The 16,271-nt window shown below is 41.7% G+C and overlaps 1 protein-coding gene across 1 annotated transcript in view; it reads left to right on the top strand.

Moving 5' to 3' along the window:
- Nucleotides 1–16,271, top strand: part of rhbdl1 (rhomboid, veinlet-like 1 (Drosophila)) — a 51,122-nt gene that overhangs the window by 12,143 nt on the left and 22,708 nt on the right. Inside the window, exons 3-5 of the mRNA XM_085360606.1 lie at nt 8,084–8,308; nt 9,266–9,414; nt 9,535–9,647. Coding sequence (XP_085216732.1) covers nt 8,084–8,308; nt 9,266–9,414; nt 9,535–9,647 — 487 coding nt within the window. The remainder of the gene's footprint in view (nt 1–8,083; nt 8,309–9,265; nt 9,415–9,534; nt 9,648–16,271) is intronic.

The raw sequence follows: 16,271 nt of genomic DNA, 5'->3' as shown, positions 1-16,271 counted from the left end.
CGACGAAGGCGCCGCTTCCTCCTAGCAGCGGCTGTTGACACAACATTGATAGCTGTGACGGCTGGCTCCTCATCCTCCGACCACATCCGTGCCAGAAAGGAGGCTGGAGAAGCGAAGTCCGAACGAAACGGCGAGGGTGAGCGGCTCGTGTACGAAGGAATGGATGGTAGCGACCCCAGGTTGCGTCCGAGTCTCAGTGAGCCAACTTTAATCACCCCGGAGCCGCAAGATGGTGGAGGCGGTGATGGGGAAGTTGCGTGACAGCGGAACGGTGGTGACGCGGCCCGTGCGCTGGGCGCCTGCTCCTGAGGACGGGGTTGGAGGATGGTGCGGAGGTAATCAGAAATCAGGGGGGGTAGCGCCTCCCACAGCCAGGGGAACACGGTTACGCTCACCCGCAATGGGTGAAGCAACTCCTCCGTATCCTCCTCCCCGGAACGCTGCATCCACTGACAGCATAGCGCTTCCACTGTCTGAACGACCTCCCTTCTCTGTGTTGCTGGGTCCATACTGGTCGCGTCGTACTGTCAAGGTCTGCGGAGGCAGACCGTGCGGAAAGGTGTGTGGTGGACCCAGGTGCGAACACAAACGAGGATGCAGGAGTGGATTCCAACAAAAACGAGCCTTTTATTATGGCTGAAAAACTCATAGAAAAGAACAACAAAGTAACTGAGGGAAAACCTGAACATAGACTGGGAAACTATGACTCTAATGAGATTTAGACAGCAAAATACAAACTATGGCTGGGATACTACGACAAGGGGTAGGGGAGATAACACAGACGACGCGACACAGACTACATGAAACACAGAGACTAAATACACATGAGGGATGATCAGGGGAAGTGGATGCACACGGGGAACACAGGTGACACTGATAATCATAACAAGACACGGCAGGAGTGAACGTAACACTGATGGGAGATGGGCAAAGTAAAGCAGGACGTACACAGAGGTTCAAACAGGAGGAGAGAGAGAGCACGGGGAGAACGCAGACATAACGGGCTGGGGAAAACATAGAATAAAGCACAAAGAGAGACGAGGGCTCATAAATACACAGAGGGGCACACAGGGGGTAAGAGTCACGAAGGGAAAACACATAAGGAACAACACAACAGGGCAACTCAGAAGACATGGCCTAAATAAGGAACGAAATACAAAAATACAAAGAACTAAGAATACTGGGCCCACATGGCCCAGGACCATGACAGCGTGGCTCTCACCTCATTGGCTTCTTCGCTCTCTGAAGATTGGATTTAGTCCAGTTCTCCCTTAGCTTATTTATTTATTTTGCTTGCTTCTTTTCACATAACTGTATCTGAAGCAGATTTGTAAGTGATACTCCACAGTGTATAACAGATGACAGTCGTGTTGTCATTTGGAAGGTTCAGTGCTGCTACAGTGTTATAGCCGCTGCCTGAAGTCTGGTGTCTGTATTGATTTTGTGGTCTGGCCTCTGTGGAAAATGTAACACCCCTGCACATTATTAAAATGGACATAGCAAGATGCATTGTGTGTCTGTGTGTGTGTGTGTGTGTGTGTGTGTGTGTGTGTGTGTATTCTCAATCTGTGCCTTTTCAGCTCACAAGCTGGTGAGATTTCTCTCTGTTGTGTCTCTTAGCGGCTGTGTTCAACATTTTTCTTTTTTTTCCTGATTTGTTGTTCTACATTCGCTCCGTGAGTTTTACAGCCATGAATTCACACTGCCTCGCTCGACCTCAGTGGGTGTAAATGTGTTTTGAATCACACCGTTAGGCAACAGCTTCTCTGGTGTCTGCGCGAGACCGTGCGCGCTCGCACTAGTACAAGACAAGCCTCGCGCGTCGTTCACGTTCGAGTCATCTTTCATGCAGGGCGATCCGAGCCAGAGAACTCCATCAGTTCAGCCAGAGGGGTGAATAAGTAACGCTCTGCTAAAGCCTCTCTTGGGGAACTGTGCATACACTCACGCACGCCTGCACACACACACTCGTACATACACGAAAGACTAGTGGTCTGTGTCTGACTGCTAATCAGTGCAGACTTCTGCACAAGGAAACCAATAGATATTTTCAAGCAGCTCCACAGTAAAACGCAGACATTTGATCAATTCAGAAGGCTAAAAGACACCTGAGGTTTCAAAGGTCATACATTAGGGGTTTGGAGGGGATGAAAGTGTGAAAGATGAGCATGGGTTTAAGAACTCGGGGAAAAAGGATTTCACCGGGAAGTCTGATGTATTCCTATCCTATGTTTAATTTCACCTATTGAGCCCTCTGATGCTATCATGTTCCAGCTATGTAGCTGAAGAAGTGTGTCACCGCTCTCCTTCGGGTGGTAATTTGGCTAATGTTCGAAAGAGATACAAAATGGCAGCCATGGTTAATTACATGGGTGAAGTGTGTGCTTCAGAGATTATAGCAGGGGTTTCTCTGTGTTCAGGTTGAAGGATTTTTAGGACTTCGCCTTTTCCTGTTTTCATTTTTATCCTTTTGCCCAGATGTTGCGCTAATATTCTCCAGTCCCTCAGGAGGTGATGTTGGGGAAACACTTTTGAATTTGAATAAATATTAAATGTCTTAAACTGAGCGTTTGAGAGTCAAAAGTCTAGTTAAAGTTTCATTCTGGAAGTAGGCGATTACAGCATTTTTAAAGTTTCCAAGGTCTCCCAAGTCACAGTGCTCACGGGGCATCTCTCTCCTGGGACACAGATGCTACCTATCAGCATCCCACTGCACGCTGAACTCCAGTTGAAGCTTTGTGTTGGAGATGGGTTCCCAACTAAAAGTAATGCACTTTGCCTAAGTGTCCTTTTTTCTTTTTGGAGTTTTAGCGCTGCAACTATTAAGCCATGAAGGAGGGTTGTGGCCGCAAACTGCTGAGAGGGAAAGGGGGAAAAAAGAAAAAAGGTGGACTCTGATTTTTTTAAAAGGATTTGAGTAAGAAAGAACCTGAGTATCTGGGTCAGGGTAGAATCAGCGAGGCTGAGATCCGCAGTGATTTAGAGGCTGCTGCGAGAGAGCACGACAGAGTGAGAGAGAGTAAAGGAGAAGGGTGCTTTTGGCCCTTTGGATGACTCGCAAATTAGATTGTAAATGCAAACAGTGACGCTGTTAGCCTGGTGATGGTGAATCTGTAGCACTGTTAACTGGCACAGCCTTCGATTCTTTCGGCATCGATAACTGATTTATCGCAGGAGGAAGGAAAGTGGGCATAATCAGAATCATTTATGGATTGTTTTGCAGCTGCAATGCAGACATCTGGATGGCCTTTAAGATGCTTTTTCCCCCCCCAAATTGTTATTGCTAATTAGTATTGAGCTGCATGGTATTGACCATGTGGTGTGGCTAATTAATCCATCAAGAACGATTGACTCGAGCTGAGAGCAGCACGTACAACTTGCAGCCACCATGAGGCACACACTGCTGTCAGTCTGCTCCAATCAGCCATCCCTAAAGGAGAATACTGCCTTTATATGTGTTTGTGCTCTTAGCCTCTCCATCACTTATTTCCTAGCAGACTGTGCCCCATCAGGGAACTGATGCACACCTCAGAGATTTTCCCTTACAGCGCTATACTGATGTCATGTGAATTAATTTTTTCCTCCCTGTGCACTTTGCTTTTTCACTCCTCAAGTTTTGACTTTTGACGTTTATGTGTGTGTGTGTTATTGTCTGGTTGCCGTCTCTCTCCTGTCGTCACATCAAAAGGCTGCTAATGCTCACTTTAGTGTTGGCAGTCCTGCATGTCAGAGAAGGTGAGGCAGAGTGACAGCCGTGCTTAACCGTGCCTTCAGGGAACAACTTTTCACTCAGGCAATATGAATGGGAGAGAATACAGTAGCAATGCAGAAAGAGGCGGTAGGTGCTGTCACTGAGCCAGATTAAATAAGCTGTGATCTTATTTGGAAAAGAAGCCAGTCCCATTTTCTTTGTTTAAACTGTACATTCAGTTATATTAAGACATCTCACCTTTCGCTGTCCACTGGTGGCCTCAGAAAAATCTGTTAATCAAACTCACGCAGACAGGCATCTGATCTCCCCGTCTTATGTTTCCCATCTCTGCCTTCTAATGTCCCCATGCTCCTTTTGCTCCGCTTCCACTTCCTGCCTCAAGTATTGTATAATTGCATTTTCCAGGCCTGATTTCCATACTAAATATGCAACCCTCCGTCTGTGGGAGAGCCAGCAGCCCAGCTCGACATCGTTCTGGTTATCGCTTTGCAACAGGCCCTTACACCCTCGCTGTACAACCACCAGTATCATAATTACCCACAGTTAGGATAGTTACCACATCCTGCTCTGTTAGCTTCCAAAAGGGATTAGCACTTTTTTTACCCCCCGATTTTTGCCTGAGCAATTTCTTGAAGAGGAGGGAAGAAACAGTCGCCGCTATTTGCATTTCTTCATTATTTGTTCATCTACATTTACAGATTTTGTCTTCTAGCATGTTTAGCTCATTAGCTTTTATAGATATTGACCCACAATTTCTTCCACTGTGGCTCCTGCTGTGTCTATGTATAATGAGTGTACAAGCAGCAGGGCCTGGCTAATGAATTACTGATGTTGTACCTTTAATGGTGGGTTGTACTTCCTGCAGGTCCCCTGAAGAGGTTCTGTTACACTTCACATGAAGCTGCCATGTTTGTCTAAAGTTACTGTTACGTGAAACCTGTACGTACAGTAAGGTTTTCTGTTGTAGCTGCTGCCTTCTTACTCTCTCTAGAGTCTCGTTTCGTCATACATTATGAGGCGAGTCTGCCAGCTCGCCTCATATGTTTTAGCTACACCAGAGATTTCCACCATCATCATAGCTGTGACTTATGCGTGCTCATTTTCTATTAGGAAATACAGATATTGAATCTAAAGTGCCCCTGCTGTGGATAGCCGGTCAGGCAGTATTTTCAGTGGTAACTCTGGTGGAAAAGAACTCTGTGTTGTTATCCTAGCAGTTCTCTGGCTCGGCTGTCAAAATCGTGGCATTAGGATAGTTTTCATCCTAAGCCTCTATTAAATAACTTATCAAGAGCTGGTGCTGTCAGCCTGCAAGCTTCTGCACAGGCCCTGCTCACTAAGCAAACCTGGAGCCCATGATTAAAATGAAGACATACAAACACACATGTACAAATGCCCTCTTTCTTTCCATGCAATAGTTCCTTTCAACTAAGATTTGCTTTTCAAGAGCGGACACACTTCAACAACATATTATTACAATGCCTGAGGAGTAATTGATCTAGCCAGCAGTCAGGCTTACATTTGTCTAAATTAAAAAAAAAAGACCCTACTCATTGAATAACTTTCTTATCTCTTTTTTAAAAATCTGTTGTGTGCTAAAAACCAATCACATGTTTTTAAACATGTAACATAGCTTTTGTAGGAGGAAAAATAAAAATTCACATGCTCTCACAAATTCATTAAGCACTAAATACCTCTCAACTTCTGCTTTAGTTAGAATAACATCTAAAGCTCGTCATGAACATATACTGTGTAGTTTCTGAAAGAAGCGTTGTAGTTAAATTAAGTGCTGGCAGATAGATTTGCCATCATTAAACTGTTGTTTTACAGTGTACCTAATGTAATCTGCAACATTCTGCATTGTAAAAATATTACTGCCTTGTGCTGTATGGAATAAAAGCTTCACAACAGAATATTGCTGGTTGCCATTACACTGACATTATACTCAGTCATGCCGGCCTTATGAACAAAACTGTAACAATGTTCTTGGGCGCACGAACAATAAAGGTTGAAACACAAAATAAAAACGATAAGCAAGATATTTGTATTCAATCAGTAAATGTATACAGTAATTCACTATCAAAGGAACAGTAAGTAAGCATCTGAATAAAATATCTTCCTCATTTCGTCTTCCTCACAAGCTTCATCTCCCTAACTGAAGTCAGTGCTCTAAAACAGAAAAACATGCCTAAACATGCTCATATTTAGGCATGATATTGTCGCAATCGCTTATTGTCAGCAGATTTCCAGACAACTGATAAGAAGTGGGCTAAACAATAAGAGCAGCTGGTGATGGGCTAACATTATGCCAGCTAATGTTATGCTAGTGTCTTAAAAATCGCACCTTCCCTCTGATAAACGGTTTGATTGCATTCTCACATTGTGTTAGAGCTTTGGGGGTTTTGTTTGCCAATTTCCAAGTCCAACAGTGTTAGATCCACTTCAAAGAACATTTTAGTAGCATCAACTAACAGCAGCTAACATGGGTTAACAGCAGCTAACATGGGCTAACGGCAGCTAATATGGGCTAACAGAAGCTAACAGAAGCTAACATGGGCTAACAGCAGTGCTCACTAATAGAAAAGTTCATAATATCATCAGCAACTCACCTCAGTATTGCTGTCATTGGACAGAATTGACAATATTCACAAATAATAATGCATTCCTTTAAAAATATCCAGTCTTTTTAAACTGCAGTGTATTTGTTTTACCAAATCCCTTCTGTACCAGCGTTTGTCTATCATTCCCGACATACAGACTGGCTGTCAAAGTGACAAACTAATAAACTCAATATTTATAACTTGACTTTGTCCTGCGTAAGCCATTCCACTTAGTCTAAGTTTGCAAAAACATTAACTAAACATATAGAAATCATCCATAAATGAAGAATAATGTAATAACAGGTAAGAAGTTAAGAAAACTACAGTGTCCCTAGTCTTGCCTTTGTGAAAGCAGAAGTTTATGACTGTTAGTTTGTTCTGATCCAGGGTGATTAGTCACACTGATGAGCTTCTCTCAGATTATGTGAGAACAAACCCTCCTTTGTTTTTGTTTGATCCACTTAGTGTGAGGAAAGTTATTGATTTAATTGCTGAAATGAGACCAGCAGGCGAGATGAGATCTGTTTATTCTGGCAAGGTGTTTTCCAGCTGTTGACAGTAATGCTTCTAAGGTTCTCTTGTTTGCAAAAAACCCCCTCAAAAAAAAAAAACCATGATATCATCATATAGCTAAAAATAAATAAATAAATCAAAAGCAGCAAATGAATAAAGGATGCAAGGTGCTGATTCCTTAAAGTCTTTAATCCTTTCTGAATACAATAATTAGGCGGAATTTTGGATAATAAGCTTTTGTGTTCTCTTGTTGAAAGGCTGATACCGCTCTCATGCCAGCCTTGCAGCTCATTTAGCTTACTTAGCATAATGACTGAAAAAAATAGCCTAGCTACATCCAAAAATAACAAACTCCCAACATGTTATGAATCATCTTGTTGGAACCGTACTAAAACTTAGCTTTAAAAAAGACAACTTGGCTTTTCTGCTGTCCTGTGTTTAAACTTTACCAATACTACTTGGTGGAGAAAAGACACTGGCGGCCTGACAACCACATGTTTATGTCAAGATTTCAGGAAGTTGCATGAGATGTGGAGTGTTGTATAGTAAGCTCTAAAGGTGCTGGTACACAAACTTGCTCTCTTTGGACAAACCCAGGCTTAGTCTTTCCTCCATTTTCCTGTGGATATCGTTTATATTTAACCATAGACTGTATATGAAAGATGGATGTAGCCTGAAAAGTGAAGCATGTTCTCTTATTCTGTCGAACTGCCAGCAGTTGCTTGAATTTTCCAATTGCACAAAGAAATCGGTCTATAGAAGTATAATGAAAACCTGCTGAATTGGATCTGTCCCCTATGTAAATACTATATGAGTTTAAAGTCTTATTCAATACAACATAATGCTTATTGAAAGTTACAGCACAATTTTGAGTCACAATGTGGGATAAAGCAGAGTTTGCTATGAGCATGCAGTCCACTCTGGTTTCAAGACAGCTGGAGGACAGCAACAGGCACATTCAGTTCAACAGCACTTTACTAATCAGCTGTGGCTATGTCCATCATTTATGTACAGTCTTTGTATTTCGCATACAGGCGAGAGAATGTTATTGAGCTTCTTATCTGGTGTTTTCCCCCTGAAATCAAACAAAATAAACTGAAGAAAAACCTTCACGTGATCATTAAAACTTCACAATAAACAGTAAACAGATGTTTTTATATGCCATTAGCCTAAATTAACATTCAAACATTTACCAACAAGATGTTGCACACACTGAGTTTATGCATCTTTTTTGTTTTCTTTTTATTCTTTTCCTCAGATGAGCAGCAAACGCTCCAGCAGTTTCCGACGAGCCATCGCCAATGGCCGCCGCACACTGCAACGGGAGATCCTTCTGGACGAGACGGGGTTGGGTCTTTATAAACGTTTCGTCCGTTATGTGGCCTACGAGATCCTGCCCTGCGAAACTGACCGGCGCTGGTATTTCCACCAAAACCGCCTGTGTCCCCCGCCCGTCTTCATCGCCATCGTCACCATCGTCCAGGTTAGTGGGAAACATTATCAGCTGGTTTCAGAGTGTTATAAAGTGATGGAGGTTATTCTCCTGATTCATCCACAGTGATCTGGGCATTCCTGGAGCTTTTGGCCCCCAGCATTTTATTTAAGATCCACAAAGTCAGCATCCAATCCCCTAAATATGACTTCACACTGTTCTGTTAGCTCAGTTGTTCGCCTTAGACGGCCTGAAAAGATTTTCTGCCTTTGATCACACACTTTTACTGTGAGCTTGATATGAGCTGGTAACCCATTAGGGAGTCGGAGGCTTAGTGGGTGCATTTAATGTCATTCCTCCAAGCAGAGTCCTTGAGCCAGCCTGCGTGTAGGATTTTTTTCTTTTTTTCTTTCAAACACTGGTCTTGGAACTTGGAAACCAGGTCAGTAAGCACCCTGGCCACCACCACAGTGGCTTTAATTGACCTATTATGTTAATTTTGAAAAAAGAAAAGCACCAGCACAAACGCCCTCCGAGACTACAGCTGAATGGTTGCAGATTAAGCGGCGGAAATAACCTACAGCTTCTTAACAAAACTTCATCATTTTCCCTGAAATCATCTTAATTCTTTGGGAAAGAAAGCTAAGTGCTCTTATAATGCCTCCAAATGGCACTGAATGGTCTGTAATGACAATGAGAATGTGATAATAACAGTTTGCATTCATTTTAATTCACAGAAACAATGAGTCATTATTTTATGAAAAGAAATTAATGGAATTGAACCAGATGTGCCATTTTTTTTCTTCTGTGGGCAGTAATTGTCTGCAAGACTCTAATGAGCCTCAGCTGAAGAATACAAAGAAGAAGAGAACCTCATGCGGCGTTCATAAAGCACAATGGGTTTTGTTTTGCGGGGCACTTTTCACCTTCTGTACAAGCACTCTGCAGAGAGTGCGTGTACTCGGCACAGATTGACAGTTTGGTGTCATCTTTGTGTCTTTGTTGCAGATTATTGTCTTCATGTGCTACGGCATCATGCTAAACAAGTGGGTCCTGCAGACCTATCAGCCTGACTTCATGAAGAGCCCCCTGGTCTACCACCCCGGCCACCGTGCACAAGTGTGGCGTTTCTTCAGCTACATGTTCATGCACGTCGGGTAAGCTCTTGACTCCTGCGGTACTGGTTTAGAGAAAATTCAGGTTACCTGCAGCTGATGGCACACGAAGGCCAATGCTGGCAGTTTTAATCTTACTTTCATTGTGTGCTCTGTCCTCAGTTTGGAGCAGCTGGGCTTCAACGCTTTATTACAGCTGATGATCGGCGTTCCCTTAGAGATGGTCCATGGCATCCTACGAATAAGTCTGCTTTACATGGCAGGAGTGCTGGCCGGTGAGTTTTTCATTAAGTGTTTTATTGTAAGTAAAGCAAGGAGCATTATTCAGGTTTCTTACATGGTGTCATACACAAATTGCTTGAGAAGCCATATTGGATGAACTATTCACTATCGAAGGTCTACGTTCTTGCCTTTCACTCAGTTCTCATGATTTATATCATTTATTCTTAATGTTTAGGAGGTTTATCACTTGCTCACATCCCGATGATTAAACATACCTTGATTATTGTAATTCATTATTCCTCTGCCTCAGCAAATCTTCCCTGGATCACTTCAGAATGTGGTTCGAAGGTCACCGGGTCCTCTAAAATGTCCCATGTAACACAGATTCTGTCTTTCTTTCACTGGCTTCATATAAAGTTCACGGTACAATCACTTGCAGAGCCCTTCATCGTCAATATGCCTCCATTTATCATTGAGCTACTACAATCACGCAAAACATCTGAATCTTTGAGCTGATCAACGCTTGTTGTCTGCACCTAAATCCAAGTTAAACTCACTTCCACTGCACCTTAGATCTGTGGATTTAAGACCCACCTGTGCAGGTTTGCCTTTATTTTGTTTTATCCCTTTATAACATTTCAGTTGTTGTATCTTATTCTATATTGTAAAGCATTTTGTGACTTTTGTTCTTGAAAATCACCACGTAAAAATAAACTTTGATTATATTTTTGTTACGTACATTTTTGACATCCACAGAAAAACATTTTTGCTTAACAATTGCAAGCATTAAAAATAAAACAAAACAAAAAAAATAACAAGACTACTGCTAAATGTGGTGACATAATGGCTTTTTTAAAATTAATGATGAAATGGCACATCTAATTTTTCATGTTTAATGTTTATCTCCAAATGGTCATAAATGCCTTCTTATGTTTAGAGACACATCAAATTGTGTGTTTAGGCTGGTTTATACACTCCGTGTGTGTGAGTATGTGTGAGTGTGTGTGGTTTAGGATTTCTAAGCAAATGGCGAGACGAGTGGAGATGATTTGAAGAGCGATACGGACCGTGCTTCCCTTAAAACAATAACATAAACAGAAGAAGGCTGTTTCTTCTCCGCTCTGCTCTTTATTCATGTGTTTCTGCCGGTCTGCAGCACATCGTACTGACCTACTTTGTTTATTCTTTTATTACTGTTTGTACAGTCGACGCCTCAGAAAAGCTTTGGGTTTTTTGGTTTTTTGTGTGGTTTCGTTGGTGGTTTATCATTTATCAAGTTAAATATGTTATATTTCTCTTCATGTTTGCTGTATAAAATACCCACAACTATCCGCTCCCATCTACTCCCAGCGAGTCAGACTGAATTTTTTTAGCTTCTTGTCCTCGAGCTAACATGTGCGGCTGCCCGATTTGATACTTCTGATAAATTTGACCCGGCCTGGCCCTTCTGGGGAAGAAAAAAAAGTGCAGAATGTAAATACAAAATATGCCAAAGTGAACGCAGCAGAGTGACTCACATCGCCCAGAGGTCGAGCTGCAGCGCTCAAATCTTTGTTGACGGGGAACCTCATTAACTTTCATCGAGCCGGTTCGGAGATTGGAAATTTTAAATCCACACTGATTGTGAAAAGTGGATTCACTTTCTGAGTAAAGCATTTGCATTAACAGCATTGCATTTGCGAGACCTCATATCAACACTGCTGCATTAAATTCCTGTTTCACTCAGCTTCACTTCAACAGTTTTTATCATTGGGTTTCATAAGACTTGCTAACAATTATTTAATTACTGTTGAGAGGAGAAGTCTAATTCATACTGAGTTAATCATCTATTATTTTCAGTAACCTGTTTTTTTTTCTTAGGCTCCTCTTTCTGCGTGACTACAAATTAAAACGCTCCATTTCTTGCCTTTCCTGGCAGCTCTCTGCACACAGTAAGATGGAGTTAAAGCTTCTCAAAAAAATCCCGGTACTCTGCAGAAAAAAGTTTAAAAAAAACAACCCCATTCCTCCACGCGCTTGCATGTACGCACACTCTTAACACTCATGAATTATTGTAGCTTTGATTTATTTTAGCAATGATGACAGAGAGAGAGAGCAAGCAAGCGTGGGACTTAGAGGAGGAAATATGGGAGAGTAATGCAGGGTCTCTCTCTGGAGAATTATCCTAAGTGCAGTTTGAAATGCTGTTTGGAGATTTAAGCTGCAGCCTGAATCCAAAGGGAGGATAAAGCAGCAGGCGAGGTGACATCCGTACCTCCAGAGCACGGAGTCAGAAATGCTTTGAATTTGTGTATAACATATTGAAATCAGAGATGTGCCTCTGTTGAATTAACTCTAAAGGTCAACAGTTTACGATCAGGAATCTATAAATATGTTTGTATCTTTATATCTGCAGAAGGAGTGGCTCCTTTTCCACCATGAAGAAGAGTTCGCTATGTCCAAAACAGACTAGCCTAACATTGCTCTATACCACTGATTCACCTACCTGTTTGTAAGGACGGGAGAAGGTGAGGTCATCTGTAGATGCCAGTAAATCTTACACACATTTATCTTAAATTTTATTGCATTTACCCAAAGACATGTAATCATGATCATCATCAGTGCTGCTCAGGTGACAGAGCGAGATGTCACACTATGTCAGCTACCCAGCCAGTTTTGTGTGTGAGGGTGTGTCTGTGGGTGAACTGTCAAATCATTTTGACTGTTTCTATAAGGAGAGGATTTGCCATTAATCATTTAGCTAATGGGTTAATTTGGGATCAGCGTTTTGGACTAAAGAGTAAAAGCAAAGTTAGAAATTGGGAACTGCACAACCCCAATTCCGTAAAAGTTGGGTCCATCCACAAATAGCTGCTACTTAGTTCTAAGTAACAGAGGTAACACAGCAATAAAGCAGAACTTTGCTCAGTAAAACTAGAGCACAAACGTCTTGGATCTGGTTTGTACCACTCAGCAGGTCATATCATAAGGAGGTGAGGAGCCACACACATGTTCATGTTCATTTCACAGATATGCAAAATATGCATGGGCCTTGATGTGTGCAAACTTTAGTTTAAATGCTGTCTCCCTCCCACAGTTCTTTATTACCTGAACTTGTTAGAAGTTACCCTGTGCTAGATTGCACTGTGAAACTCTTGATTTTTTCTTTCTTCCTTTGCATATTTCTTGCCCATGGCTATCTCATGTTTATATTCATGCAGTCGTATTCTAGCTTATGAGTTCAATCATGTTGCTTGTTGTTTTTTGTAAGGCAGCAGAAATTTGAGTTTATAATTACACTGAATGGATGCATTTATGGAGCAAAGTGCTGCAGGTATTGTGCCTTTATGTTCGCCTTAATACACTACATGAATTTCTGCACTGCAGGGCTCGCTCTCAAAGCCAAAAAGAAATGTCTGCTTCCTGTTGGGATTTTTTCTTGGATGCCTTTAAATGTTGGGAAAAAATACCGATGCTTCTTCTCTCCAGTTATCTTAAAAATGAGGTCACAAAGATTTTGGTTTGGGCTGCTGATGCGCATATGCAGACAGTATATAAATCTTTGATGTGGGCCCGTTCGCGACTATGTTGTGTTGGTACTAAATTACAGTAAAAAATTAGGCACTGTCGTTAGATATGTGCCTACAAAAGTATCGATTCTCTAATGGTGTTTCCACAGTGCTGTTCAGACCCCGGTACCTGTCCTTGCTCATTTTGCATCCTCTCAGTAATTCTTTATGGCTCTGCTGCACAAAGACTGGATGAAGAGCTCCACTTGGGTTTCATGTGGAGAAATTTGAATAATGTCAGTCAGAATTTCAGACTATGTTGGCGAGATGAATGTAGAATCTCATGCCGTGTTCCAACTTTTCAGTCTGTCTCCACATTAAAGAGAAGCAGCAGGGAGTCCTTTTTTTTCCATCTACTTTCTTTTTTTTCTCCACTCTCTCTTTTGCTTCTCCTTCCCTCGGGCTGATAGCTCACTTGTGGTGATCAGGACATCAACAGGTGCCAGAACACCATGTTTTTCCTCGTAGCGCGGTGTGAGCCTCAGGGTGTCTGCCGCCTGTAACACCTACCGTTCGAGACGGTCCAAATCTTCCAGCAGCCTCTCATACGAGCGAGACGGCTGCTGGAGGTATGTCCCGCTCAACCTACATATCAGTGTGATGATGAGGTTGTAGTGTTGACATTCTGTGCTGTTTTTTTTTACCTCCTTGCCTTTTGCTACAGTTTATTCTGCAAATAGCTGGGGTACAAGATTTACTTTGGAAAGTAAAGCGAATTTGTTGTAATAGCAATACAGACTCGAAACTTCACATTATGTCGTAAAGAAAAGGTTATGAGAGGAACAAGATTAAACCACTTATTCAGAGAAAGCCAAGGCGTTAGTGCACATCCTGTAAAATGCATTCTCTTTTCTGTTTGCTGTTGCAAGAAATACATTTTGCTTGTTTTTTAAGAAAGATGTTTCACTCAGCTTTGTTCCAGTTTTATTTTCGTGTGCGCTGAAGTATTGAGCAGAAAAAAATACCACGTATAATTGGTTTGCTATGTTTATTCTCAGATGGGCTTTGATAACGAATGCTGTATAAACACAATAAAACTGACAGAAAATTGATCTGGAAATAAAACAAAGGCAATACAACGATACTTAAAGTGACTTGCAGAAGGTGCAATTTTATGCACAAAGACTTCAGTGATATGCTGCTCTGTGCACACATGAATAACACACACGGGCAGCTGAGGCTCAGGTGTTGTGGATTAATATCAGGGTTGGCAGTTCGATCTGGTCCCCCCATTGCCAGAGACCCCTTTGTAAAGATACTGATCCCAAAGCAGGAGGTGAGCACCTTGTATGGCATCCCCACTGGTGTGCTGAAATACGCCTATGGGTACTGCCAAGTTGGAACAGCACTGCATAGGAGCAGACCATTTACCTTATTGCATAATGGACCCCAAGAAATCTGGGATCAAGCATTTTCTGAAGTTCTACAGAAGCCTTGTTGTATGATAAGTGAGTCTGACACATCTGAGCTAGCATCACGAGGACCTGCTGTAATCCTACTACCAAAGTAATTGTTAGAATCAACATATTGATAGTTAGCATTATACCATCTGATTGGAGGCAGCAGTCCAGTGAGGCTACATCCATGAGACGGCAAGTAATTTTTGGTTTTATTGAATGTAATATAATTCAAAAAGCTTCAGATAGGAGGTTGCTGCTAAGTTGCTTCCACTGGGGGAGAAGATGATACATATATAATCTGCTTAGAGTAGAATTTGCCCGGTCTGACAGCCGACTCCTGACTCACCGAATATTTATAACACAATTTATAAACAAATGAATTAAACGGTAAAGGTGACAGGCCGCACGCCATTATTTACTACGACAAAATCAGAAGACGCACACATCCATCATACACAAAACTGATGCAATTTGTCTTTCCAAACGAGGTCTGACAAACAGGTGCTCGACTCTCCCTCCTCATTATTATCTCATGCAGAGCACCGACTGGACTTTGGAGGTTTGTTCCTGAGCTACCAGACAGAGCTGCTGTTTTGGTCACACTTTACTTTGCAAATCCCAAGAAGACGTCTTCACACTACTTTAGACACTAAACACTACTTTTTTATTATATTTTGGCCAACTAAAAGTCCCACACCTAAACCTATTCAATTAGATGGTAAAGACAATGAGAGATCGTTATTTTCACAGTACATTTCTGTTGAACGTTTAGAGATATTGGTCATCTTTTGACGTAAAGGTACTAGTAAGTAATTTCTTTAGGTTATGTAATAGGAAAAAAAATGTTGCACTCATAAACTTAGAATTAACCCGTTAAAAATACATAGGAGTGGGTGCCACGTTGCCCCGTGAGTACACTGGTCGAGATGGACATTGCAATTCCATAATTGCCTCTTGAGATTGACCATGTGGTCTTTCTTTATAAGCTACTTTTCATTTAAAGATCATTCAAACTGAATATGACCATTTAACATTTGTACATCTATATTTTTGTCATGTCTTTCTGATTATGTTTTTGTCCTTCCCCACCACTGCTCTCTTTCCTGCACATGCTTATTCCCAATTATGTAACAGGTAGTTATTGTCAGCAGATTAGACATTACCCCCACCCCCCAATGTTAGCTCCACTTTAAAGACCATTTGATTAACGTCGCCTAACAGCAGCTAAGAGAGTCTAACAGCAGCACTTACAGAAAGGTTCAGCATAACTGTATCGCTGCCATTGACCATAAGTGAGCTTCACTGACTCAAAAGCTCCTTTATCAAAGTTACAGCCACCCTAGTTGGCATTATGCACTTGAATTTGGAGGGATATGATTTTAGAAAGTTTAAGTAAATATTTGAATGTAAAATGCTTGAGTGTTTGCAAAATAGTAGCTCCATATTTATCAGCAGTATATGAGAGAGAACAGGAACCTTTGAATTTGCTGGCCAGACCATGAGAAAAAGGTCCATGCTCACCCCACTTATTGAGAGACGTGTGGCCTGATGGGAAATGGTAATGGAAATGTGATAAATGGCTGCATGTTAGTATAACCTCATTGTTGCAAGCTAGTTAATGTTGTCATTACTTAAAAAGCATCTCACCAGGTTACATGTAATGTTTAATCCTTCAGCAGTTGATTAATGTAGCTCTGAAATTGGGCAGGACTGCAGGAGTGTCAGATTT

The sequence above is a fragment of the Diplotaxodon limnothrissa genome, linkage group LG8 (genome assembly GCF_057381915.1).
Source record: "Diplotaxodon limnothrissa isolate DT_005_m linkage group LG8, D_limnothrissa_male_GT1.1, whole genome shotgun sequence".
NCBI lineage: Eukaryota > Metazoa > Chordata > Actinopteri > Cichliformes > Cichlidae > Diplotaxodon > Diplotaxodon limnothrissa.
The sequence above is the reverse complement of the archived record's forward strand: the minus strand, read 5'-3'. Positions and strand labels throughout refer to the sequence as shown.